This window comes from Argopecten irradians, chromosome 11, assembly GCF_041381155.1.
Source record: "Argopecten irradians isolate NY chromosome 11, Ai_NY, whole genome shotgun sequence".
NCBI classification, from domain to species: domain Eukaryota; kingdom Metazoa; phylum Mollusca; class Bivalvia; order Pectinida; family Pectinidae; genus Argopecten; species Argopecten irradians.
The window spans coordinates 6,562,507-6,588,612 of NC_091144.1; the positions used below are offsets into that span (position 1 = coordinate 6,562,507).

At 35.5% G+C, this 26,106-nt stretch overlaps 1 protein-coding gene across 3 annotated transcripts; it reads left to right on the forward strand.

Moving 5' to 3' along the window:
• Nucleotides 1-24,185, forward strand: LOC138334378 (non-structural maintenance of chromosomes element 4 homolog A-like). Of its 3 annotated transcripts, none has more exons than XM_069283052.1 (11): nucleotides 1-197; nucleotides 2,062-2,142; nucleotides 2,256-2,386; nucleotides 7,077-7,186; nucleotides 11,387-11,492; nucleotides 11,811-11,907; nucleotides 14,415-14,506; nucleotides 17,625-17,673; nucleotides 19,295-19,386; nucleotides 22,477-22,631; nucleotides 22,875-24,185. In XM_069283052.1, the coding sequence occupies exons 1-10, from the start codon at nucleotides 59-61 to the stop codon at nucleotides 22,624-22,626; spliced, it is 1,047 nt and encodes a 348-aa protein (XP_069139153.1). In that variant the 5' UTR covers nucleotides 1-58; the 3' UTR covers nucleotides 22,627-22,631; nucleotides 22,875-24,185. The 3 variants fall into 3 exon arrangements, with proteins under 3 accessions (XP_069139153.1, XP_069139151.1, XP_069139150.1); XM_069283050.1 differs by having other exon boundaries at nucleotides 2-197; nucleotides 22,477-22,637; nucleotides 22,871-24,185; XM_069283049.1 differs by having other exon boundaries at nucleotides 4-197; nucleotides 22,871-24,183.
• The last annotated feature ends 1,921 nt before the right edge of the window (nucleotides 24,186-26,106 follow it).

The window sequence follows — 26,106 nt, forward strand, 5'->3', positions numbered from 1 at the left end:
GTTTCCCGTATAATTAGTATACCTCACACAACTTCCGGTTTCTCTTCCAGTCGAAAAAATGGCGCGACGACAAAATCAAGATGACGAAGAAAATGGAGAAGATTACAATGACATGCAGTATATGCAATTCGACCAAAGTAGAAGCGAGAGACTCCGAATCCGCCATGGTTTTCGAGTCCTTATCGAAGACATTCAAAGTGATTTTCTGCTATCAATTCTTTTCATTTACGTATCCGATTCCGTAACTTGTCTGTTTGTTCTCAGGAAATGTTTTGTTATATGTTTGGGATTTATTATTATATGGGCCTAGTTCTAATGCATTTATGTTCTGTTTACGAAATATGATTTTGATTTTCATATGCTCATTATGCTGACAGATCCCAATCGCACGCCATTAAAGTTTGAGTTTGATGGTTCTTTTATCCACTTTCAGATAATTTGTAGTTGGGTAATAAATGTTCATGTATGACAGGCACAGTGCATGTATATTCAGTGGTTGAAAACAAAGCTGTGGTGATATACTAGAACTTTAGGTTGAAAACAAGGCTGTGGTGATATACTTGAACTTTAGGTTGAAAACAAGGCTGTGGTGATATACTTGAACTATAGGTTGAAACACAGGGCCTCGTTACTATTGATGATATATATAAGATAGGTCACGTCTATTTACATACATTACACGTGACCTATCTTATATATATCATCAATAGTTAAGAGGCCCTGTGGTTGAAACAAGGTTGTGGTGATATACTTGAATTATAGGTTGAAACAAGGCTGTGATGATATACTTTAACTGTAGGTTGAAAACAAGGCTGTGGTGATATACTTTAACTGTAGGCAGAAAACAAGGTTGTGGTGATATACTTTAACTGTAGGTTGAAAACAAGGCTGTGGTGATATACTTTAACTGTAGGTAGAAAACAAGGCTGTGGTGATATACTTTAACTGTAGGTAGAAAATGAGTCTGTGGTGATATACTTGAGTTAAATGTTGATACAAGGCTGTTATGAATTGAAATACTTGAACTATAGGTTGAAAACAAGGCTGTGGTGATATACTTGAACTATAGGTAGAAAACAAGGCTGTGGTGATATACTTGAACTGTAGGTTAAAACAAGGCTGTGGTGATATACTTGAATTATAGGTTGAAAACAAGGCTGTGGTGATATACTTGAACTGTAGGTTGAAAACAAGGCTGTGGTGATATACTTGAACTGTAGGTTAAAACAAGGCTGTGGTGATATACTTGAATTATAGGTTGAAAACAAGGCTGTAGTGATATACTTGAACTGTAGGTAGAAAACAAGGCTGTGGTGATATACTTGAACTGTAGGTTGAAAACAAGGTTGTGGTGATATACTTGAACTGTAGGTAGAAAACGAGGCTGTGGTGATATACTTTAACTGTAGGTAGAAAACGAGGCTGTTATGAATTGAAATACTTGAACTGTAGGTTGAAAACAAGGCTGTGGTGATATACTTGAATTAAAGGTTGAAAACAAGGCTGTTATGAATTGAAATACTTGAACTATAGGTTGAAAACAAGGCTGTGGTGATATACTTGAACTATAGGTAGAAAACAAGGCTGTGGTGATATACTTTAACTATAGGTAGAAAACAAGGCTGTGGTGATATACTTTTACTGTAGGTAGAAAACAAGGCAGTGGTGATATACTTGAACTTTAGGTTGAAAACAAGGCTGTGGTGATATACTTGAACTGTAGGTTGAAAACAAGGCTGTGGTGATATACTTTAACTGTAGGTAGAAAATGAGTCTGTGGTGATATACTTGAGTTATAGGTTGAAACAAGGCTGTTATGAATTGAAATACTTGAACTATAGGTTGAAAACAAGGCTGTGGTGATATACTTGAACTATAGGTAGAAAACAAGGCTGTGGTGATATACTTGAACTGTAGGTAGAAAACAAGGCAGTGGTGATATACTTGAACTATAGGTTGAAAACAAGGCTGTGGCGATATACTTGAATTATAGGTTGTACTGTACTGGTAAAATGATGAAAAATAAAACATGCATAACTGATATGATGCTTTTTGTTTCAGAGAATACACCTGACATGATAAATCCTGAGTCAAAGAAACTACATGAAGCTTTAGATGAGGCAAATACTCTGAACAAAGAAGGTAGGTATTACCATGAGTTTAATTATAACTACATGCCTTTTATTATTGCTTTTCTTTTTCAAAGTTAATTTGAACCAATCTGACAAGATTACTCAAATATTTGTGTTTTTCAGTGCGGATGCCAAGAGAAGGGGCATTGGACTCCCAAACAGTTCTACTCATTTCCAATCTAAGTCGACAGAGAGCCGAAGCCCTCCATACAGACTTTGTGAAGTTTGAACCTGTGGAGTTTGCAGAAAAGTTGGTAGGGGAGCTACTACAATAGGGCAGTATAACTTGTCATAACTGGTTCTTGAAGAAGTTGACAGGGGAGCTACTACAATAGTACAGTATAACTTGTCATAACTGGTTCTTGTCTAATCCAGATCCCTGTATATTCTGGTTAGTGCTAGAACGGGTAACCGGATACCCAGTTCACGGTTCGGTTTCAACTTGTATCCGGTTAGCATTTTAGCTATTCGATAACCGCCATATACATTTCGTACGGCAAAAATACTCCTCAAAGTAATGAAATACCTGTACTAATGACCATCTTTACCCATAGTATGAAGTATATATGCTTTCGGAAGCGCAATTTTGTAATGAAATTAAGTGTTACAGCAGTGTTGTTATCGGAAACTGGGTCGTCACTAAAACGCTTATAGGTGTCACTTGGCTTCTAGTCAAACATTCCAGTGAGTGTGATGTACGTAAGTGCTGTGTGCAAAAGAAACCATGTGCAGGAAGTAGGCATACTTTGACATTGTAAGTGTTTACACCGATTTCAATTCACTGTCATTAGGGCTGTGGATTGTCTAACATGTGGCGATCCGATCCGATCCACGATTCGAGGTTGACGATTCACAGATCTAGGGCTGTGGATTGTCTAACATGTGGCGATCCGATCCGATCCACGATTTGAGGTTGACGATTCACAGATCTAGGGCTGTGGATTGTCTAACATGTGGCGATCCGATCCGATCCACGATTCGAGGTTGACGATTCACAGATCGGACCACGAATCACCAGTTAGATACAAGCAAAAGATTCAATTTAAGTCGAAACTGTTTTTATTGATAAATCAATAATGCTCTTATATATTGATAAATGTTTGATTGATAATAAAACCATTTTTAGCAGTTTTACATTCCTTATCATTAAGCAATAGAGTTACAGGTGAAGTGCAGCAGGATTCAGTCACTGCAACTGTAAAAAAAATCAAATCATTTGAATTTTGAAATGACGTCATCTCAAAAATACTACTGCACATCAATTACGGCATGAAATCATCATGGTAAGGCATAAATAACCATTTGAAAATATTTTCACTGTTACTTTTATTTTGGTCAAATACAGAATAAACATTGAGATTAAGAAAAAAAATGTTTAAATCTGTAAGAGCAGTTACAATTTAATTTGGTTCAAGGCCTATAGTTTTTATTTTTAATCAAGTGATTTATGATTTAGACTCATAATTAGCCTACCTTTCGTTTTTGACAGGGTTCACATCTACATACTCAGTAGCCTAATGAAATATATTCGTATTTTTACATATTTCCGACCCGTAATGAAAACGAAATCAATTATCATCTTTTACATCTCTAGAATTCAATAATTATGTTTTATCATAATTATTTTATGAAGAATTCACAACACTGCATCGAAGCGTGGATACGAAAATAACATGTTGCTAGCTTTACTTCACGCAGCTCTTGTGTACTTCCGGTCTACTTCAAAGTGAAAACATCGATGATATTCAGATTTAAGTGTACATTCCTTCACATTTTTGAGCTATGACAGCATTAAAGAAGGTATTATTTTTTGCTTTTGAAAGATCGCGATCCACAAATATAAGGAGTAACGAATACTCGTATCCGATCTTTCTCAATAATTCGTGAATACTCGAGTACTCGGATACTCGTTACAGCCCTACACAGATCGCACCACGAATCACCAATTACAAGCAAAAGATTCAATTAAAGTCAAAACTGTTTTTATTGATAAATCAATAATGCTCTTATATATTGATAGATGTTTGATTGATAATAAAACCATTTTTAGCAGTTTTACATTCCTTATCATTAAGCAATAGAGTTACAGGTGAAGTGCAACAGGATTTAGTCACTGCAACTGTAAAAAAAATCAAATCATTTGAATTTTGAAATGACGTCATCTCAAAAATACTACTGCACATCAATTACGGCATGAAATCATCATGGTAAGGCATAAATAACCATATGAAAATATTTTCACTGTTACTTTTGTTTTGGTCAAATACAGAAAAAAACATTGAGATTAAGAAAAAAATGTTTAAATCTGTAAGAGCAGTTACAATTTAATTTGGTTCTAGGCCTATAGTTTTTATTTTTAATCAAGTGATTTATGATTTTGACTCATAATTAGCCTACCTTTCGTTTTTGACATGGGGTTCACATCTACATACTCGGTAGCCTAATGTAATATATTCGTACTTTTACATATTTCCGACCCGTAATGAAAACGAAATCAATTATCATCTTTTACATCTCTAGAATTCAATAATTATGTTTTATCATTTTTATTTTATGAAGAATTCACAACACTGCATCGAAGCGTGGATACGAAAATAACATGTTGCTAGCTTTACTTCACGCAGCTCTTGTGTACTTCCGGTCTACTTCAAAGTGAAAACATCGATGATATTCAGGTTTTAGTGTACATTCCTTCACATTTTTGAGCTATGACAGCATTAAAGAAGGTATTTTGCTTTTGAAAGATCGCGATCCACAAATATCAGGAGTAGCGAATACTCGTATCCGATCTGTCTCAATAATTCGTGAATACTCGAGTACTCGGATACTCGTTACAGCCCTAACTGTCATGGTTTTATTAAAAGCAAACAAATAAATCTAATTCAAAGCAATAATTCTTTGTGTTAAATGAGCGTTTCCTGAAAGATATGAACAATTGTTATGGAATCCAGACGAAGTATGACAAATTCATGGCATTGATGTACGACTGTAACATTACTTAAACATCTACAAAAGTGAACGATTATCCGGTTACGGTTTGATTAATCCGATCCGGTTAACCGGTTAGCATTTTTACTAACCGTTCCAGCACTAATTCTGGTATAAATGTATGTTTCTTTCCTTCTTGATTTTTAGTAAACCTGTATAATATGGAAACTTGTCTTTACCAGCCAAATATGTTTTCTCCAGTGATATCCCATTTAGACAAGTTACATAGTATGATCAGGTAACTCAGTCAATTTGGCCAAGTTAACTAGTGTTTTAGGACTTTAAAACTCTAATCCTTTTGACTGTTCTAGTCATGTAAAAAAAAACCATTAGAGGTCCAAATATCTCTGTATGTATCATTTGGTCAAAGTATATGAAGCCTGATGTACACAACTTACAAATAATGCTGAAGTATGTCTAGTTGATGTTTGAATATTTTACATTGAGTTTATTTTACTCTGTTTGCTACAGATAACGTTTGTTGTTTTACACTGGGTTTTATTTTACTCTGTTTTGCTACAGATAACGTTTGTTGTTTTACACTGGGTTTATTTTACTCTGTTTTGTTACAGATAACGTTTGTTGTTTTACACTGGGTTTATTTTACTCTGTTTTGCTACAGATAACGTTTGTTGTTTTACACTGGGTTTTATTTTACTCTGTTTTGCTACAGATTACGTTTGTTGTGTTACACTGGTTTATTTTACTCTGTTTGCTACAGATAACGTTTGTTGTTTTACACTGGGTTTTATTTTACTCTGTTTTGCTACAGATAACGTTTGTTGTTTTACACTGGGTTTAATTTACTCTGTTTTGTTACAGATAACGTTTGTTGTTTTACACTGGGTTTATTTTACTCTGTTTTGCTACAGATAACGTTTGTTGTTTTACACTGGGTTTTATTTTACTCTGTTTTGCTACAGATTACGTTTGTTGTGTTACACTGGTTTATTTTACTGTTTTGCTACAGATAACGTTTGTTGTTTTACACTGGGTTTTATTTACTCTGTTTGCTACAGATAACGTTTGTTGTTTTACACTGGGTTTTATTTTACTCTGTTTTGCTACAGATAACGTTTGTTGTTTTACACTGGGTTTTATTTTACTCTGTTTTGCTACAGATAACGTTTGTTGTGTTACACTGGTTTATTTTACTGTTTTGCTACAGATAACGTTTGTTGTGTTACACTGGTTTATTTTACTGTTTTGCTACAGATAACGTTTGTTGTTTTACACTGGGTTTTATTTACTCTGTTTGCTACAGATAATGTTTGTTGTTTTACACTGGGTTTTATTTTACTCTGTTTTGCTACAGATAACGTTTGTTGTTTTACACTGGGTTTTATTTTACTCTGTTTTGCTACAGATAACGTTTGTTGTGTTACACTGGTTTATTTTACTGTTTTGCTACAGATAACGTTTGTTGTGTTACACTGGTTTATTTTACTGTTTTGCTACAGATAACGTTTGTTGTTTTACACTGGGTTTTATTTACTCTGTTTGCTACAGATAACGTTTGTTGTTTTACACTGGGTTTTATTTTACTCTGTTTTGCTACAGATAACGTTTGTTGTTTTACACTGGGTTTTATTTTACTCTGTTTTGCTACAGATAACGTTTGTTGTTTTACACTGGGTTTTATTTTACTCTGTTTTGCTACAGATTACGTTTGTTGTGTTACACTGGTTTATTTTACTGTTTTGCTACAGATAACGTTTGTTGTTTTACACTGGGTTTTATTTACTCTGTTTGCTACAGATAACGTTTGTTGTTTTACACTGGGTTTTATTTTACTCTGTTTTGCTACAGATAACGTTTGTTGTTTTACACTGGGTTTTATTTTACTCTGTTTTGCTACAGATAACGTTTGTTGTGTTACACTGGTTTATTTTACTGTTTTGCTACAGATAACGTTTGTTGTGTTACACTGGTTTATTTTACTCTGTTTTGCTACAGATAACGTTTGTCGGCGGAGGAGAGGATCGACAGATGACCCCACAGAACTGGGTGATGCTCGGATCGGCTGTCCAGAAGTTTTTTAAGAAATCTCCCGCCTTCCACTTTATGTGTGTACTAAAATGTCATTTATTTATATATATTGTTTTCATTATCAATTCAGCCCTTGATATAATGATGAAAGTATCTGTAAGGGGAGCTTATTGATAACTTATGGAATTTTATATTGGTTTGACTGTTTTATATTATGTTTTATTGTACTCCTTCCTTGTGACTACTGTAGTATATATAGCTTAGGTAACACGTAAGTCTCCCATTATAGATCAGAAAAGATTAACCAAGGTAACACGTAAGTCTCCCATTATAGATCAGAAAAGATTAACCAAGGTAACACGTAAGTGTCCCATTATAGATCAGAAAAGATTAACCAAGGTAACATGTAAGTCTCCCATTATAGATCAGAAAAGATTAACCAAGGTAACACGTAAGTCTCCCAATAGATCAGAAAAGATTAACCAAGGTAACACGTAAGTCTCCCATTATTGATCAGAAAAGATTAACCAAGGTAACACGTAAGTCTCCCATTATAGATCAGAAAAGATTAACCAAGGTAACACGTAAGTCTCCCATTATAGATCAGAAAAGATTAACCAAGGTAACACGTAAGTCTCCCATTATAGATCAGAAAAGATTAACCAAGGTAACATGTAAGTCTCCCATTATAGATCAGAAAAGATTAACCAACGTAACATGTAAGTCTCCCATTATAGATCAGAAAAGATTAACCAAGGTAACACGTAAGTGTCCCATTATAGATCAGAAAAGATTAACCAAGGTAACACGTAAGTCTCCCATTATAGATCAGAAAAGATTAACCAAGGTAACAACGTAAGTCTCCCTTTATAGATCAGAAAAGATTAACCAAGGTAACACGTAAGTCTCCCATTATAGATCAGAAAAGATTAACCAAGGTAACAGTAAGTTCCCATTATAGATCAGAAAAGATTAACCAAGGTAACATGTAAGTCTCCCATTATAGATCAGAAAAGATTAACCAAGGTAACACATAAGTCTCCCATTATAGATCAGAAAAGATTAACCAAGGTAACACGTAAGTCTCCCATTATAGATCAGAAAAGATTAACCAAGGTAACACGTAAGTCTCCCATTATAGATCAGAAAAGATTAACCAAGGTAACACGTAAGTCTCCCATTATAGATCAGAAAAGATTAACCAAGGTAACACGTAAGTCTCCCATTATAGATCAGAAAAGATTAACCAAGGTAACATGTAAGTCTCCCATTATAGATCAGAAAAGATTAACCAAGGTAACACGTAAGTCTCCCATTATAGATCAGAAAAGATTAACCAAGGTAACACGTAAGTCTCCCATTATAGATCAGAAAAGATTAACCAAGGTAACACGTAAGTCTCCCATTATAGATCAGAAAAGATTAACCAAGGTAACACGTAAGTCTCCCATTATAGATCAGAAAAGATTAACCTAGGTAACACGTAAGTCTCCCATTATAGATCAGAAAAGATTAACCAAGGTAACACGTAAGTCTCCCATTATAGATCAGAAAAGATTAACCAAGGTAACACGTAAGTCTCCCATTATAGATCAGAAAAGATTAACCAAGGTAACACGTAAGTCTCCCATTATAGATCAGAAAAGATTAACCAAGGTAACACGTAAGTCTCCCATTATAGATCAGAAAAGATTAACCAAGGTAACACGTAAGTCTCCCATTATAGATCAGAAAAGATTAACCAAGGTAACACGTAAGTCTCCCTTTATAGATCAGAAAAGATTAACCAAGGTAACACGTAAGTCTCCCATTATAGATCAGAAAAGATTAACCAAGGTAACACGTAAGTCTCCCCATTATAGATCAGAAAAGATTAACCAAGGTAACACGTAAGTCTCCCATTATAGATCAGAAAAGATTAACCAAGGTAACACGTAAGTCTCCCATTATAGATCAGAAAAGATTAACCAAGGTAACACGTAAGTCTCCCATTATAGATCAGAAAAGATTAACCAAGGTAACACGTAAGTCTCCCATTATAGATCAGAAAAGATTAACCAAGGTAACACGTAAGTCTCCCATTATAGATCAGAAAAGATTAACCAAGGTAACATGTAAGTCTCCCATTATAGATCAGAAAAGATTAACCAAGGTAACATGTAAATCTCCCTTTATAGATCAGAAAAGATTAACCAAGGTAACACGTAAGTCTCCCATTATAGATCAGAAAAGATTAACCAAGGTAACACGTAAGTCTCCCATTATAGATCAGAAAAGATTAACCAAGGTAACACGTAAGTCTCCCATTATAGATCAGAAAAGATTAACCAAGGTAACACGTCCCAAGATCTCCCTATATGATCAGAAAAGATTAACCAAGGTAACATGTTAAGTCTCCCATTATAGATCAGAAAAGATTAACCAAGGTAACAGTAATCTCCCTTATAGATCAGAAAAGATTAACCAAGGTAACACGTAAGTCTCCCATTATAGATCAGAAAAGATTAACCAAGGTAACACGTAAGTCCCATTATAGATCAGAAAAGATTAACCAAGGTAACACGTAAGTCTCCCGTTATAGATCAGAAAAGATTAACCAAGGTAACACGTAAGTCTCCCATTATAGATCAGAAAAGATTAACCAAGGTAACACGTAAGTCTCCCTTATAGATCAGAAAAGATTAACCAAGGTAACACGTAAGTCTCCCATTATAGATCAGAAAAGATTAACCAAGGTAACATGTAAGTCTCCCATTATAGATCAGAAAAGATTAACCAAGGTAACACGTAAGTCTCCCATTATAGATCAGAAAAGATTAACCAAGGTAACACGTAAGTCTCCCATTATAGATCAGAAAAGATTAACCAAGGTAACACGTAAGTCTCCCATTATAGATCAGAAAAGATTAACCAAGGTAACACGTAAGTCTCCCATTATAGATCAGAAAAGATTAACCAAGGTAAAACGTAAGTCTCCCATTATAGATCAGAAAAGATTAACCAAGGTAACATGTAAGTCTCCCATTATAGATCAGAAAAGATTAACCAAGGTAACACGTAAGTCTCCCATTATAGATCAGAAAAGATTAACCAAGGTAACATGTAAGTGTCCCATTATAGATCAGAAAAGATTAACCAAGGTAACATGTAATAGTCCCATTATAGATCAGAAAAGATTAACCAAGGTAACACGTAAGTCTCCCATTATTGATCAGAAAAGATTAACCAAGGTAACACGTAAGTCTCCCATTATAGATCAGAAAAGATTAACCAAGGTAACACGTAAGTCTCCCATTATAGATCAGAAAAGATTAACCAAGGTAACACGTAAGTCTCCCATTATAGATCAGAAAAGATTAACCAAGGTAACACGTAAGTCTCCCATTATAGATCAGAAAAGATTAACCAAGGTAACACGTAAGTCTCCCAATAGATCAGAAAAGATTAACCAAGGTAACACGTAAGTCTCCCATTATAGATCAGAAAAGATTAACCAAGGTAACATGTTAGTCTCCCATTATAGATCAGAAAAGATTAACCAAGATAACATGTAAATCTCCCTTTATAGATCAGAAAAGATTAACCAAGGTACAGGGTTCTCGTTAAAAGCCGGTTGCCGGCAAAAACAGCCGTGTATTTCCTTGTTTACAACCGGCTATTTTTGTCAGAAATAAGTATTGGCCCCATGGGGGCTTGTGGCCCTCAACCACCTATTATAAATTTTCAACCATCTATTCAAAAACTTAGTGAGAACCCTGATAGGGCTTATAATTTGCAGGTTCATATTTTGCAGTTCTCATTAACGAAAAATATTTGGTAATCGCAGGGGTTTTATTTAGCAGTACACCAATTCCTCTAAATGAAATATTCATGCACCAATAAAGTGTTACTGATGTCTATATTAGTAGTATATTCTTTACAGTTGACTTTGAGTATTATCACTTGAGAGCGGAATAATTTTAAACAGGGTACATAGTTGTCAATAAGTGTACATGTTGAACAAGGACAATCTGGACATTTATATGATATTGGTACTTCTATCTAACAGTGTTAAAGTCTAAATATTTCTCTGGTATTTTGAATTCAGAGATTTCAGTAAAACACCACGATTATATGAAACATGAAACCCCCACAAAATTTACCCACTGTACAGTATTGGGTAACATTGTATGATTTGATTAGCCTTTGTCTCACTGCAGGTAAATGTGTGGAATTTTGTCAAATTGTGTGTATGTTACTGACTTGTGAATGTACATGGTAGATTTTTTCTTATTTAGGGGAGGATCTTTTGAGAGGCTTATCGTTCCAAAAGTAGGAAACAAGCGAGTACCTAAAGTGAAAGAGAAAGAAAATTTGCAGGAAAAAGCCACCGTTCCTAAACAGGTAAAAGCCCATCTAGGTCTCATCATTGGTGTTAGGGACACCATACAGCTGTTTCATCTTACTAGGATTCATCAAAGATGCCATTGTCTAATAAACATATGAAGCTTAAAATGAGATTTAGAATAATGCCAAAATTATCTTATCAATAAATCATGATTAGTAGTGAATTAATATAAATAAATATCATCTTAATGCTACCGCCTTATGCATTGATTCAATTATGTATTCAAACATAAACATAAGTTAATCAAATATACAAGTTTTATTCAAATTACATGTATTAGAAAAATCCACTTAAATACGTGTTGCTGTTTCCAGTTGAATAATTTTGGTGAGGCGGGGAGGAACGAGGACACTACACAGGAGGTTGAGAGACTGTTTGGTCTGCTGAAGAAGTTCTACAGAGACAATGATAGTATGTAGTAATCCAAGTCAAACTCTGTAATCTTAGATTATTTGATTATCCTATAATGGCAGTAGACTATCATTGTGAGATGGATTATCAGATTATCCTAATGTGGCAGTTTTGTTTTCGACTAACATTGTCAGATGGATCTATTCAAATTTGTTGATCCCCCACATTCCTTCCCCTGTAAGCAATTGTTCTTAGCATTATTTCTCTGAAAGTATTATCACAGGAATCTGCCGGGCTCCACATTAACGTTTTTAAGGACTTGCCCTGTCTGGCAGGTGACCACAAAAGCCTACTGCCAATCTGGAAATTTGATTTGCATAATTTTTGTTTAATAATAATGATAAGATGTGCAAACTGTAGACAGTTATATATTTTCAAATTCTTGTGTACCTCAAACTATCTATTTATATATCTAATAATAATGTGTAAGGATACACTTGTTACACTAATAAATAGTAACTTTTGCTACAGAATATGTTCTGTTACTGTCGACACAACAATAGTGTGAACGGTTTGGTTGATTACTTAATCAGGATGCTGTCGCTTTTACCTGGCAAGCTGTCGCTACACTCTCGATGACACAGTGTTGGTGATGTTATCTCAACGGTGCCGGCAGGTGGCGCTGTTACATCATACACACATATTGCGTGAAACACGCTTGTCAGTAGCTGAGCTACTGTCAAAATGGACGACTTTGTTGAGCGTGTTAACCCGTTACTGTGGTTAAACACAATGAGAAGTTAGTTGTTGTTGTGTCCACTTATTTATATTTACGACCTGACACCAGTACAACAATTTAATTTGATTGTTTTTGTCATATTTATTTGATTAATTCAAAGACCGAGTCAATACATTTCCTACAGTTAAGGATATGTCGTTCGCAACACGAACCATACAATCCGTCCTTGCGTAGGATAACTTGTAAAATACTTCATAATTATCTAATAAGAGTGTTACCATTGAAAAGTTTGATATTTGAGATTTTGATGTCATACGAGTGTTCTTTTCCGTAATATAGACTACGATACAGTTGTTAAGGCATATTAGGCCTACTCCTTTTCCGCCAGTTCCAGTTTCTAAGTTAACAGTAATATTAACGCTGTAGACAAGTCACAGAAAACTTCAGAAAGAGGTTAGTATGAAGACCAACTCCTGTAGATTTAATTAGCATGATTTTCACAGAAAAACAAACAACATTCCTACTATTTCAAATATTTTGGGCATCGTTTTGAGATTAAATAATATTTCATTTGTTTAAAAAATCACCGAAAGCCAACTCACTAAAATGATATAAGTAAAATACCTTTAGCTTCTGTACGTGTATTCTGGTTTCCTAATTCATATGTTTAGTATTTTGGGGTTACATTTCAGTCTTCGATTTCTCCATGACAATTTCTTAACGCTTGCCAAAAACTAATCCACACTGATGGCAGTTTTGACTACAGTAATTGCTGTACATACTGAACGTAATCTTACACATGTAAACTACTTCAGTACTACTGCTAAGAGTCTTGTACATAATGCACAGTATGTTTCGTTAAAAACACGTGTAATCGTTGTCGCTTGTCGCTGCAGCTATAATGAAAAAACCTGTGTAGGCTTACATATGTGTGTATGAGGTAACAGCACCACCTGCCGGCATTGTCGAGATAACATCACCAACACTGTGACCAAGATATCGAGAGTGTAGTGACAGCGTGCCAGGTAACAGCGACAGCATCCTGATGTAGTAATAAACCGTTCACACTACTGTTGCGTCGACAGTAAGTTAAGCAATAAATTGTTCTTGCTGTCCAGTATGCCTAATGATAATGAAGGACAACTCTCTTGACCTAACCTATCTCCAGGATATCTGTACAGACAGCATTATAGTTCTGATTTATTTTTGCATGGTAATTTTATCTTATGGCTGTGATATAAACTCTACATCAACCTCAATCTAAATAAAATTAGACATGTAATCATGTTCCACTGCGATGCTCTATATTTCGCTCCAATACAAGATCTAACAATTCCCTCTTCGGGGTCACCTCAACATCACCCCTGGCCTAGAATTGGGACGCAATGCTAACTTTACACTTCCAAGAAAATCAACCATGCCGAAAATTGTGTAGGGGACATGATGATTGGCTTACCAAAGGGGTCATGATCCTGAATGGGAAGTTGTTAGATCTTGTATTGTAGGGTAACGTAGAGCATCGTAGTGGAGCGGAATTACAAGTCAAATTTTAATTAGATTGTATCAACCTAAACATCTATCAATATCTATGACATATCATTAAAATCTTCACCTGCCCAGACGACCAAGTCACAGGCAATGGTTAATGTTGAACCCTAATCTGTCTCAAAACAACTAGGGACAAAGAGGAACATATATATGTTGTTTCAGAAAGATTCATCCAGGAGTCAGGACTTTTAGATAAAAAACAGCGATAACAAGATTTGCTTACTGAAGACAGACCACAGACAATTCCATTCTGAGGCAAATTTACATTGTATTTTTACAGATCAGCCTATTTGCTATTTTGAGTTTGTGCTGAATCCAGATTCTTTTGGGCAGACTGTAGAAAATATCTTCTATGCTTCGTTTCTTGTCAGGGTAAGTAAAGATAGAGTGACACATGTTACAGTAAACTGGTAAAATGGAATCTCGGTGAACCAAGGAAATCATATTACAGTAAATTGGTAAAATGGAATCTTCGTGAACCAAGGAAATCATGTTACCGTAAACTGGTAAAATAGAATCTCAGTGAACCAAGGAAATCATGTTACAGTAAACTGGTAAAATAGAATCTCCTTGAACCAAGGAAATCATGTTACAGTAAACTGGTAAAATAGAATCTCCGTGAACCAAGGAAATCATATTACCGTAAACATGGTAAGATGGAATCTCAGTGAAATCATGTTACAGTAAACTGGTAAAATAGAATCTCCGTGAACCAAGGAAATCATATTACCGTAAACATGGTAAGATGGAATCTCAGTGAACCAAAGAAATCATGATACAGTAAACTGGTAAAATAGAATCTCCGTGAACCAAGTAAATCATGTTACAGTAAACTGGTAAAATAGAATCTTGGTGAACCAAGGAATTCATGTTACAGCAAACTGGTAAAATGGAATCTCCGTGAACCAAGTAAATCATGTTACAGTAAACTGGTAAAATAGAATCTTCGTGAACCAAGGAAATCATGTGACAGTAAACTAGTAAAATAGAATCTTCGTGAACCAAGGAAATCATGTTACAGTAAACTGGTAAAATAGAATCTTCGTGAACCAAGGAAATCATGTTACAGTTAACTGGTAAAATGGAATCTCGGTGAACCAAGGAAATCATGTTACAGTAAACTGGTAAAATAGAATCTTCGTGAACCAAGGAAATCATGTTACAGTAAACTGGTAAAATAGAATCTTCGTGAACCAAGGGAATCATATTACCAGTAAACATGGTAAGATGGAATCTCAGTGAACCAAAGAAATCATGTTACAGTAAACTGGTAAAATAGAATCTTCGTGAACCAAGGAAATCATGTTACAGTAAACTGGTAAAATAGAATCTTCGTGAACCAAGGAAATCATGTTACAGTAAACTGGTAAAATGGAATCTCCGTGAACCAAATAAATCATGTTACAGTAAACTGGTAAAATAGAATCTCTATGAACCAAGGGAATCATATTACCATAAACATGGTAAGATGGAATCTCTGTGAACCAAGGAAATCATGTTACAGTAAACTGGTAAAATAGAATCTCGTGAACCAAGGAAATCATGTTACAGTAAACTGGTAAAATAGAATCTCGGTGAACCAAGGAAATCATGTTACAGTAAACTGGTAAAATAGAATCTCGGTGAACCAAGGAAATCATGTTACAGTTAACTGGTAAAATGGAATCTCAGTGAACCAAGGAAATCATGTTACAGTAAACTGGTAAAATGGAATCTCGGTGAACCAAGGAAATCATGTTACCGTAAACATGGTAAGATGGAATCTCTGTGAACCAAGGAAATCATGTTACAGTAAACTGGTAAAATGGAATCTCGGTGAACCAAGGAAATCATGTTACAGTAAACATGGTGAGATAGAATCTCTGTGAACCAAGGAAATCATGTTACAGTAAACATGGTAAGATGGAATCTCTGTGAACCAAGGAAATCATGTTACAGTAAACATGGTAAGATGGAATCTCTGTGAACCAAGGAAATCATGTTACAGTAAACATGGTAAGATGAAATCTCTGTGAACCAAGGAAATCATGTTGCAGTAAACATGGTAAAATAGAATCTCTGTGAACCAAGGAAATCATGTTACAGTAAACATGGTGAGATAGAATCTCTGTGAACCAAGGAAATCATGTTGCAGTAAACATGGTAAGATGGAATCTCTGTGAACCAAGGAAATCATGTTGCAGTAAACATGGTAAGATGGAATCTCTGTGAACCAAGGAAATCATGTTACAGTAAACATGGTAAGATGGAATCTCTGTGAGCCAAGGAAATCATGTTACAGTAAACTGGTAAAATGGAATCTCCGTGAACCAAGTAAATCATGTTACAGTAAACTGGTTAAATAGAATCTTCGTGAACCAAGGAAATCATGTTACCGTAAATATGGTAAGATGAAATCTCTGTGAACCAAGGAAATCATGTTACAGTAAACATGGTAAGATGGAATCTCAGTGAACCAAGGAAATCATGTTACAGTAAACATGGTAAGATGGAATCTCTGTGAACCAAGGAAATCATGTTGCAGTAAACATGGTAAGATGGAATCTCTGTGAACCAAGGAAATCATGTTACAGTAAACTGGTAAAATAGAATCTCTATGAACCAAGGAAATCATGTTACAGTAAACATGGTAAGATGGAATCTCTGTGAACCAAGGAAATCATGTTACAGTAAACATGGTGAGATGGAATCTCTGTGAACCAAGGAAATCATGTTACAGTAAACATGGTAAGATGGAATCTCTGTGAACCAAGGAAATCATGTTACAGTAAACATGGTAAGATGGAATCTCTGTGAACCAAGGAAATCATGTTACAGTAAACATGGTAAGATGGAATCTCTGTGAACCAAGGAAATCATGTTACAGTAAACATGGTAAGATGGAGTCTCTGTGAACCTAGAAAATGATCCTGCTAATAAAGTATATTTCATTCTACATGTGTGATAAGTGATTATTTCAGGGCCCGGCACCATAAAACTTTCTCAGACAGATTTTTTACTCAAGTCTATGTAAAATCATATACTTGAGTAAAAAATCTGTCTGAGAATAGATTTATGGTGCCGGGCCCAGATGATTTATACAGAAAATGTGTGAAAGCATTACAGCTTATGGACATCTCTCCCCAATATGTATTATGGAACTCTTAATACATTGCTGTGGGGTTTTAGTTGTCAAAAATTTTTAAACAACATGTTGGTATTGTTTTGGAATGGTTTGGTTTTATATTGCTTAAACTTCCTTTCAACAGCAAAAAGGTAATTTGTTACAAGGTTTGGTTTTATATTGCTTAAACTTCCTTTCAACAGCAAAAAGGTAATTTGTTACAAGGTAAAATGATAACACCAATACTTCATCGCATTATTGACAGAAAGCCATGTGATATAGGTGAATAGGTTATAGGAATAGGTTAAAAATAACATTATTATGAGGTTGTTTGGCTGAAATCTGTAATGGTCCTTGTTATAACCAGTATATCTCTCTGATAAACAGGACGGCCATGCACGGATTTATTTGGACGATGACAGACTTCCACTGATAGGTATGTACATTTTTAGCCCGCCATCATCAGATGGGCTATTCCATAATAAACAATGCTTGTCACCGCTATTTCTTGAGAAGTACTCCACGGATATTTCTCAAATTTTTAGCCCACCATCATCAGATGGTGGGCTATTTAAATCGCCTTTTGTCCGTGGTCCGTCCGTCCGTTAACAATTCTTGTTACCGCTATTCCTCAGAAAGTAGTGAAAGGATCTTTCTCAAATTTCATATGTAGGTTCCCCTAGGACCCTAGTTTTGCATATTGCATTTTGGGACAGATCGGTCAACAAGATGGCCGACAGTCGGCCATCTTGGATTTTGATAGTTGAAGTTTGTTACCGCTATTTCTCAAAAAGTGAAAGGATCTTTCTCAAATTTCATATACAGGTTCCCCTAGTTGTGCATATTGCATTTTGGGACCAATCGGTCAACAAGATGGCTGACAGTCGGCCATCTTGGATTTTGATAGTTGAAAATTGTTACCACTATTTCTCAAAAAGTGCTGAAGGAATGTGTCTCAAATTTCATATGTAGGTTCCCCTAGGACCCTAGTTGTGCATTTTGCATTTTGGGACCAATCGGTCAACAAGATGGCCGACAGGCAGCCATCTTGGATTTTGATAGTTGAAGTTTGTTACCGCTATTTCTCAAAAAGTGCAGAAGGGATCTACAGGTTCCCCTAGGACCCTAGTTTTGCATATTGCATTTCGGGACCAATCGGTCAACAAGATGGCTGACAGGCGGCCATCTTGGATTTTGATAGTTGAAGTTTGTTACGGCTATTTCTTAAAAAGTTTAGAAGGGATCTTTCTCAAATTTCATATATAGGTTCCCCTAGGGTCCTAGTTTTGCATATTGCATTTTGGGACCGATCGGTGAACAAGATGGCCAACAGGCGGCCATCTTGGATTTTGATAGTTAAAGTTTGTTACCGCTATTTCTCAAAAAGTGCTGAAGGGATGTGTCTCAAATTTCATATGTAGGTTCCCCTAGGACCCTAGTTGTGCATATTGCATTTTGGGACCGATCGGTGAACAAGATGGCCGACAGGCTGCCATCTTGGATTTTGATACTTAAAGTTTGTTATCGCTATTTCTTAATAGAAAGTACTATAGTGATCTGTCTCAAATTTTATATATAGTGTGTTTGAAAAGCAGGGAAAAGATCCCTCTTTCCATTGTCAGACCTAGATCATTCTTTGGTGGGCGCCAAGATCCCTCTGTGATCTCTTGTACATCTTGCATGGTTCCCTTGGTCCCTAGGAGTGTCATGCTGATTTTAAGACCGATCAGAAATTTTATTACGTTATTTTCTAGCGCATGTGAGCTGTCTTACACCCCCCTGTGTAAGATAGAGTTATCTTTTCCCTAGCAACTGCGGGATATCCCTGTAAAGTATGGGAGAAAATAAGTATCTTAAGGATGCCATATACTAAAGACAAACTTTGCCGTTCTTATTCTTAGTACATGTATAGGATTTTTTTATGTCATCAATTTTTAATTACTAAACTAGTAATTATATAAAAGCTACTGTTAAGATGACAGAGCAAGTTTGACATTTTAATTTGAGATTTACAAATGTACATGTGTTTGATAAAGTCCATTTTTGGTTTTTTTTAGAGCCAATCAATGATGAAGAGAGAAACAAAGAAGACTCTGACAATGTGTCTAAACACCAATCTATTGTGTCTATCACTCCAGCAGAATGGAAGGTAAATATTCTGACAATGTGTCTAAACACCAATCTATTGTGTCTATCACTCCAGCAGAATGGAAGGTAAATATTCTGACAATGTGTCTAAACACCAATCTATTGTGTCTATCACTCCAGCAGAATGGAAGGTAAATATTCTGACAATGTGTCTAAACACCAAGCTATTGTGTCTATCACTCCAGCAGAATGGAAGGTAAATATTCTGACAATGTGTCTAAACACCAATCTATTGTGTCTATCACTCCAGCAGAATGGAAGGTAAATATTCTGACAATGTGTCTAAACACCAATCTATTGTGTCTATCACTCCAGCAGAATGGAAGGTAAATATTCTGACAATGTGCCTAAACACCAATCTATTGTGTCTATCACTCCAGCAGAATGGAAGGTAAATATTCTGACAATGTGTCTAAACACCAATCTATTGTGTCTATCACTCCAGCAGAATGGAAGGTAAATATTCTGACAATGTGTCTAAACACCAATCTATTGTGTCTATCACTCCAGCAGAATGGAAGGTAAATATTCTGACAATGTGTCTAAACACCAATCTATTGTGTCTATCACTCCAGCAGAATGGAAGGTAAATATTCTGACAATGTTGCATAAACACCAATCTATTGTGTCTATCACTCCAGCAGAATGGAAGGTAAATATTCTGACAATGTGTCTAAACACCAATCTATTGTGTCTATCACTCCAGCAGAATGGAAGGTAAATATTCTGACAATGTGTCTAAACACCAAGCTATTGTGTCTATCACTCCAGCAGAATGGAAGGTAAATATTCTGACAATGTGTCTAAACACCAATCTATTGTGTCTATCACTCCAGCAGAATGGAAGGTAAATATTCTGACAATGTGTCTAAACACCAATCTATTGTGTCTATCACTCCAGCAGAATGGAAGGTAAATATTCTGACAATGTGTCTAAACACCAATCTATTGTGTCTATCACTCCAGCAGAATGGAAGGTAAATATTCTGACAATGTGTCTAAACACCAATCTATTGTGTCTATCACTCCAGCAGAATGGAAGGTAAATATTCTGACAATGTGTCTAAACACCAATCTATTGTGTCTATCACTCCAGCAGAATGGAAGGTAAATATTCTGACAATGTGTCTAAACACCAATCTATTGTGTCTATCACTCCAGCAGAATGGAAGGTAAATATTCTGACAATGTGTCTAAACACCAATCTATTGTGTCTATCACTCCAGCAGAATGGAAGGTAAATATTCTGACAATGTGTCTAAACACCAATCTATTGTGTCTATCACTCCAGCAGAATGGAAGGTAAATATTCTGACAATGTGTCTAAACACCAATCTATTGTGTCTATCACTCCAGCAGAATGGAAGGTAAATATTCTGACAATGTGTCTAAACACCAAGCTATTGTGTCTATCACTCCAGCAGAATGGAAGGTAAATATTCTGACAATGTGTCTAAACACCAATCTATTGTGTCTATCACTCCAGCAGAATGGAAGGTAAATATTCTGACAATGTGTCTAAACACCAATCTATTGTGTCTATCACTCCAGCAGAATGGAAGGTAAATATTCTGACAATGTGTCTAAACACCAATCTATTGTGTCTATCACTCCAGCAGAATGGAAGGTAAATATTCTGACAATGTGTCTAAACACCAATCTATTGTGTCTATCACTCCAGCAGAATGGAAGGTAAATATTCTGACAATGTGTCTAAACACCAATCTATTGTGTCTATCACTCCAGCAGAATGGAAGGTAAATATTCTGACAATGTGTCTAAACACCAATCTATTGTGTCTATCACTCCAGCAGAATGGAAGGTAAATATTCTGACAATGTGTCTAAACACCAATCTATTGTGTCTATCACTCCAGCAGAATGGAAGGTAAATATTCTGACAATGTGTCTAAACACCAATCTATTGTGTCTATCACTCCAGCAGAATGGAAGGTAAATATTCTGACAATGTGTCTAAACACCAATCTATTGTGTCTATCACTCCAGCAGAATGGAAGGTAAATATTCTGACAATGTGTCTAAACACCAATCTATTGTGTCTATCACTCCAGCAGAATGGAAGGTAAATATTCTGACAATGTGTCTAAACACCAAGCTATTGGTCTATCACTCTATAAATTGAATCTGACAATGTGTCTAAACACCGAGCTATTGTGTCTATAACTCTAGGTAAATATTCTGAAAATGTGTCTAAACACCAATCTATTGTGTCTATCACTCCAGCAGAATGGAAGGTAAATATTCTGACAATGTGTCTAAACACCAAGCTATTGTGTCTATCACTCTATTTAAATATTCTGACAATGTGTCTAAACACTGAGCTATTGTGTCTATAATATAGGTAACTATTCTGACAATGTGTCTTAACACCAAGCTACTGTGTCTATAACTCTAGGTAACTATTCTGACAATGTGTCTTAACACCAAGCTATTGTGTCTATAACTCTAGGTAACTATTCTGACAATGTGTCTAAACACTGAGCTATTGTGTCTATCACTCTTATGTCCTTTTCAAACAGCCTTAATACCTGAACTTTGTCTAATTATATGATGTGATTGAAGAAAATATTTTAGGTTTAAATTCAGTAAAACCATTGACCTTCAAAATGATCAAACTCTTTCTTCGTCTCAGTATATTCTACTTGTACTATAGAAAAAACATTGATGTTTGGTTGGTAATTTCTATTTCTAATCAAGTTTGATTCTCAGAGATTTCCTTTCACTGAAAAAAAAATCATTGAACAGTTTTCAGCATATCCGGTACTGTAAAATCTTTGGGCACTTTTTCTGTGCCACAATAAAATTCATATTACATTAATTTAGAATGTTTTCAAATTTTATGAGAAAAAATATCCACTCTCAAGATTGTAACAGAAATTTTATTTGTGAAGATAGACTTTAGTGAATATACCATGATAGCATGATTTACAAAAGTTAAAAGCATGTGGAAGAGTTTTCACTATGTAAAGACATAACAGTCTTGATAAAATAATTGTTGTGATACTCCACAAACCTCTTTATATTGGATGTCATTCTATAGATCTCATGTTAGATTATGTGCTATTTTCTAGGAACTTGTTGAAGTGTATAAGATAGAAATCCCATTAATCCCGACTCGCAACCAGACTACCAACGCCACGGCCGTCATGCGGGAGTCCACGTCCAATGTGGCGAGGTCATCCACACCATCTATGTCCCGGAACAGTCGAGGCAACAGCTGAGGCAGGTAAATGTATGTACTACATATAATAGCAGTAATCTCACTTCAGCTGGAAGTAGAACTTGCATTCACACTTTAATGTTTACTGGAACTTATGTAAGTCTTTCTGTAGAGATTCTTGCCTGGATATGGCTTTGCTTGCAATGCTTGGTTTATACAGATCTTTAGGAAATGTTATAAGTACAACATGAACATGTGTCCAAAAGGAATTTTTAGCTCTAATTAAGATTTCATCTCTTTTTCAGAAAGGTTACTCTGACCGTTGAGGTAGTCAGCCAGATAAAGAGAGATTCCCGGACTTTGGGTAGACATGCAGACTTTGGGTAAACATCCAGACTTTGGGTAGACATCCAGACGTTGTCACTGCTGGGAAACCACCTGCACAAATTGGGTCTTCTACCATTGAGACTGGAGATGTACTGCATACAGGAGTTTGACCAATTATAGTGGTATATAATTGATTCTGTATACCAACAAAATGAAAGCTTTTACAGAACTCTGTGAACAAAAGCTAGGATCCATGTACAACAAAATCTAGGATCTGTGTACTTTAATGCACTGCCTCGTTATATTTTTTATCTCGTCTGACATTATGGCTGTTGGCAGGGCACACTAGCAACACAAAGCCTTCTTATCTATCATTAACAGAACAACTCCTGAAGTCTGATACAAGGTTGATGTGTTGAAACTCTGCATTGCATCTTTATTGTCAAATCAGGACAAAGGGATCAGGCCAAAGTTAATACCATTAACTGATGGAACATTAGAAGGAGTTGTGTAACACAAAATATCTCCTGTCTGTGATATACATGTATTTCATCTGTTGCTGTCAGGTGTTGCTTTGAAAATACCGGTAAAATGTCGATGGGTTTTTTTTAGGTCATCTGACCCGAAGGGTCAGGATGACCTATTGTCATCATGCACCGTCCGTCGTCGTGCACAGTGCATAAACTTTTCATTCAAACGACTTCTTCTCAATAACCGAAAGGCCCAGGGTACTGATATTTGGCCTGTAGCATGCTGAGATGAAGGGCTACCAAGTTTGTTCAAATGAATGACCTTGACCTTCATTCAAGGTCACAGGGGTCAAAAAGGCTAAAATCTTTAAATGACTTCTCCTCAAGAACCAGAAGGCCCAGGATACTCATATTGGCCCTACTGCATGCTTGGATGAAGTAAATACCAAAGGGACCACATGTTGCTGGTAGGATGTGTATGGGTGGCTATATACTGGGGTAGTACAAAATTTATAATATCAAACAATTTAGTATTTGATATGCCAGGATTTCGAAAAGTCAGGATTGATTTTAATCTCGGACTCCAGCCATCATTTTAGACTGAAAGACACTTAAAAAAAAAAGGTCTACCGGCCGACCTTATTATTTTTGCCAATATAATCCTAAACAGACATAGATATTTTTTTGGCCTTATTCGTCATTTTGTGAGTAGTGATATAATTTCATTGTTGATGTTTTGCTGATAACTTACCAGCGTTTTGTTTATATTGTGATATATATATATTTGATGTTCATAATTGTTAATTTAAAAAATAAAAAATTACATTTAATCTGTGTTTTAGTTATAACATTTAAATTCAACTTTGCTTGTTACGAGCATTTTCAGTGGCTTAAAAATTTACTTTATAAGCCCATAAAGGAAAAATCTGAGTGTACTCTCATCATAAACCGCTTCGATACCATGGTATCAAGTGTTCATTGTCTATGTCATATGGTATCATGTGTTCATTGTCTATGTCATTGGTATCAAGTGCTCATTGTCTATGTCATTGGTATCAAGTGCTCATTGTCTATGTTAAATGGTATCAAGTGTTCATTGTCTATGTCATATGGTATCAAGTGTTCATTGTCTATGTCGTATCATGGTATCAAGTGTTCATTGTCTATGTTATTGGTATCAAGTGCTCATTGCCTATGTCGTATCATGGTGTCAAGTGTTCATTGTCTATGTCAAATGGTATCAAATGTTCATTGTCTATGTCATTGGTATCAAGTGCTCATTGTCTATGTCGTATCATGGTGTCAAGTGTTCATTGTCCTATGTGTCATTCAAGTGTTATTGTCTATGTATCATGGTATCAAGTGTTCATTGTCTATGTCATATGGTATCAAGTGTTCATTGTCTATGTCATATGGTATTGTCTATGTCAAGTGTTCATTGTCATGTGTCATGGTATCAAGTGTTCATTGTTTATGTCATATCACGGTATCAAGTGTTCATTGTCTATGTCATATGGTGTCAAGTGTTCATTGTCTATGTCATATGGTATCAAGTGTTCATTGTCTATGTCATATGGTATCAAGTGTTCATTGTCTATGTCATATCATGGTATCAAGTGTTCATTGTTTATGTCATATGGTATCAAGTGTTCATTGTTTATGTCATATGGTATCAAGTGTTCATTGTTTGTCATATCACGGTGTCAAGTGTTCATAGTCTGTCAAATGGTATCAAGTGTTCATTGTCTATGTCATATGGTATCAAGTGTTCATTGTCTATGTCGTATCATGGTATCAAGTGTTCATTGTCTATGTCATATGGTATCAAGTGTTCATTGTCTATGTTAAATGGTATCAAGTGTTCATTGTCTATGTCATATGGTATCAAGTGTTCATTGTCTATGTCGTATCAAGGTGTCAAGTGTTCATTGTCTATGTCATATCATGGTGTCAAGTGTTCATTGTCTATGTCATCATGGTATCAAGTGTTCATTGTCTGTGTCATATCATGGTATCAAGTGTTCATTGTTTATGTCATATCACGGTATCAAGTGTTCATTGTCTATGTCATATGGTATCAAGTGTTCATTGTCTATGTCATATCATTGGTATCAAGTGTTCATTGTCTATGTCATATGGTATCAAGTGCTTATTGTCTATGTCGTATCACGGTGGTAAGTGTTCATTGTCTATGTCATATCATGGTATCAAGTGTTCATTGTCTATGTCATATCATGGTATCAAGTGTTCATTGTCTGTGTCATATCATGGTATCAAGTGTTCATTGTATATGTCAAATGGTATTAAGTGTTCATTGTCTGTCATAGGTATCAAGTGTTCATTGTATATGTCCTATCATGGTATCAAGTGTTCATTGTCTATGTCATATCATGGTATCAAGTGTTCATTGTCTATGTCATATCATGGTATCAAGTGTTCATTGTCTATGTCATATCATGGTATCAAGTGTTCATTGTCTATGTCATATCATGGTATCAAGTGTTCATTGTCTGTCATATCATGGTATCAAGTGTTCATTGTCTATGTCCTATCATGGTATCAAGTGCTCATTGTCTATGTCATATCATGGTATCAAGTGTTCATTCAAGTCTTCATTGTCTATCATATCATGGTATCAAGTGTTCATTGTCTATGTCATATCATGGTATCAAGTGTTCATTGTCTATGTCATATCATGGTATCAAGTGTTCATTGTCTATGTCATATCATGGTATCAAGTGTTC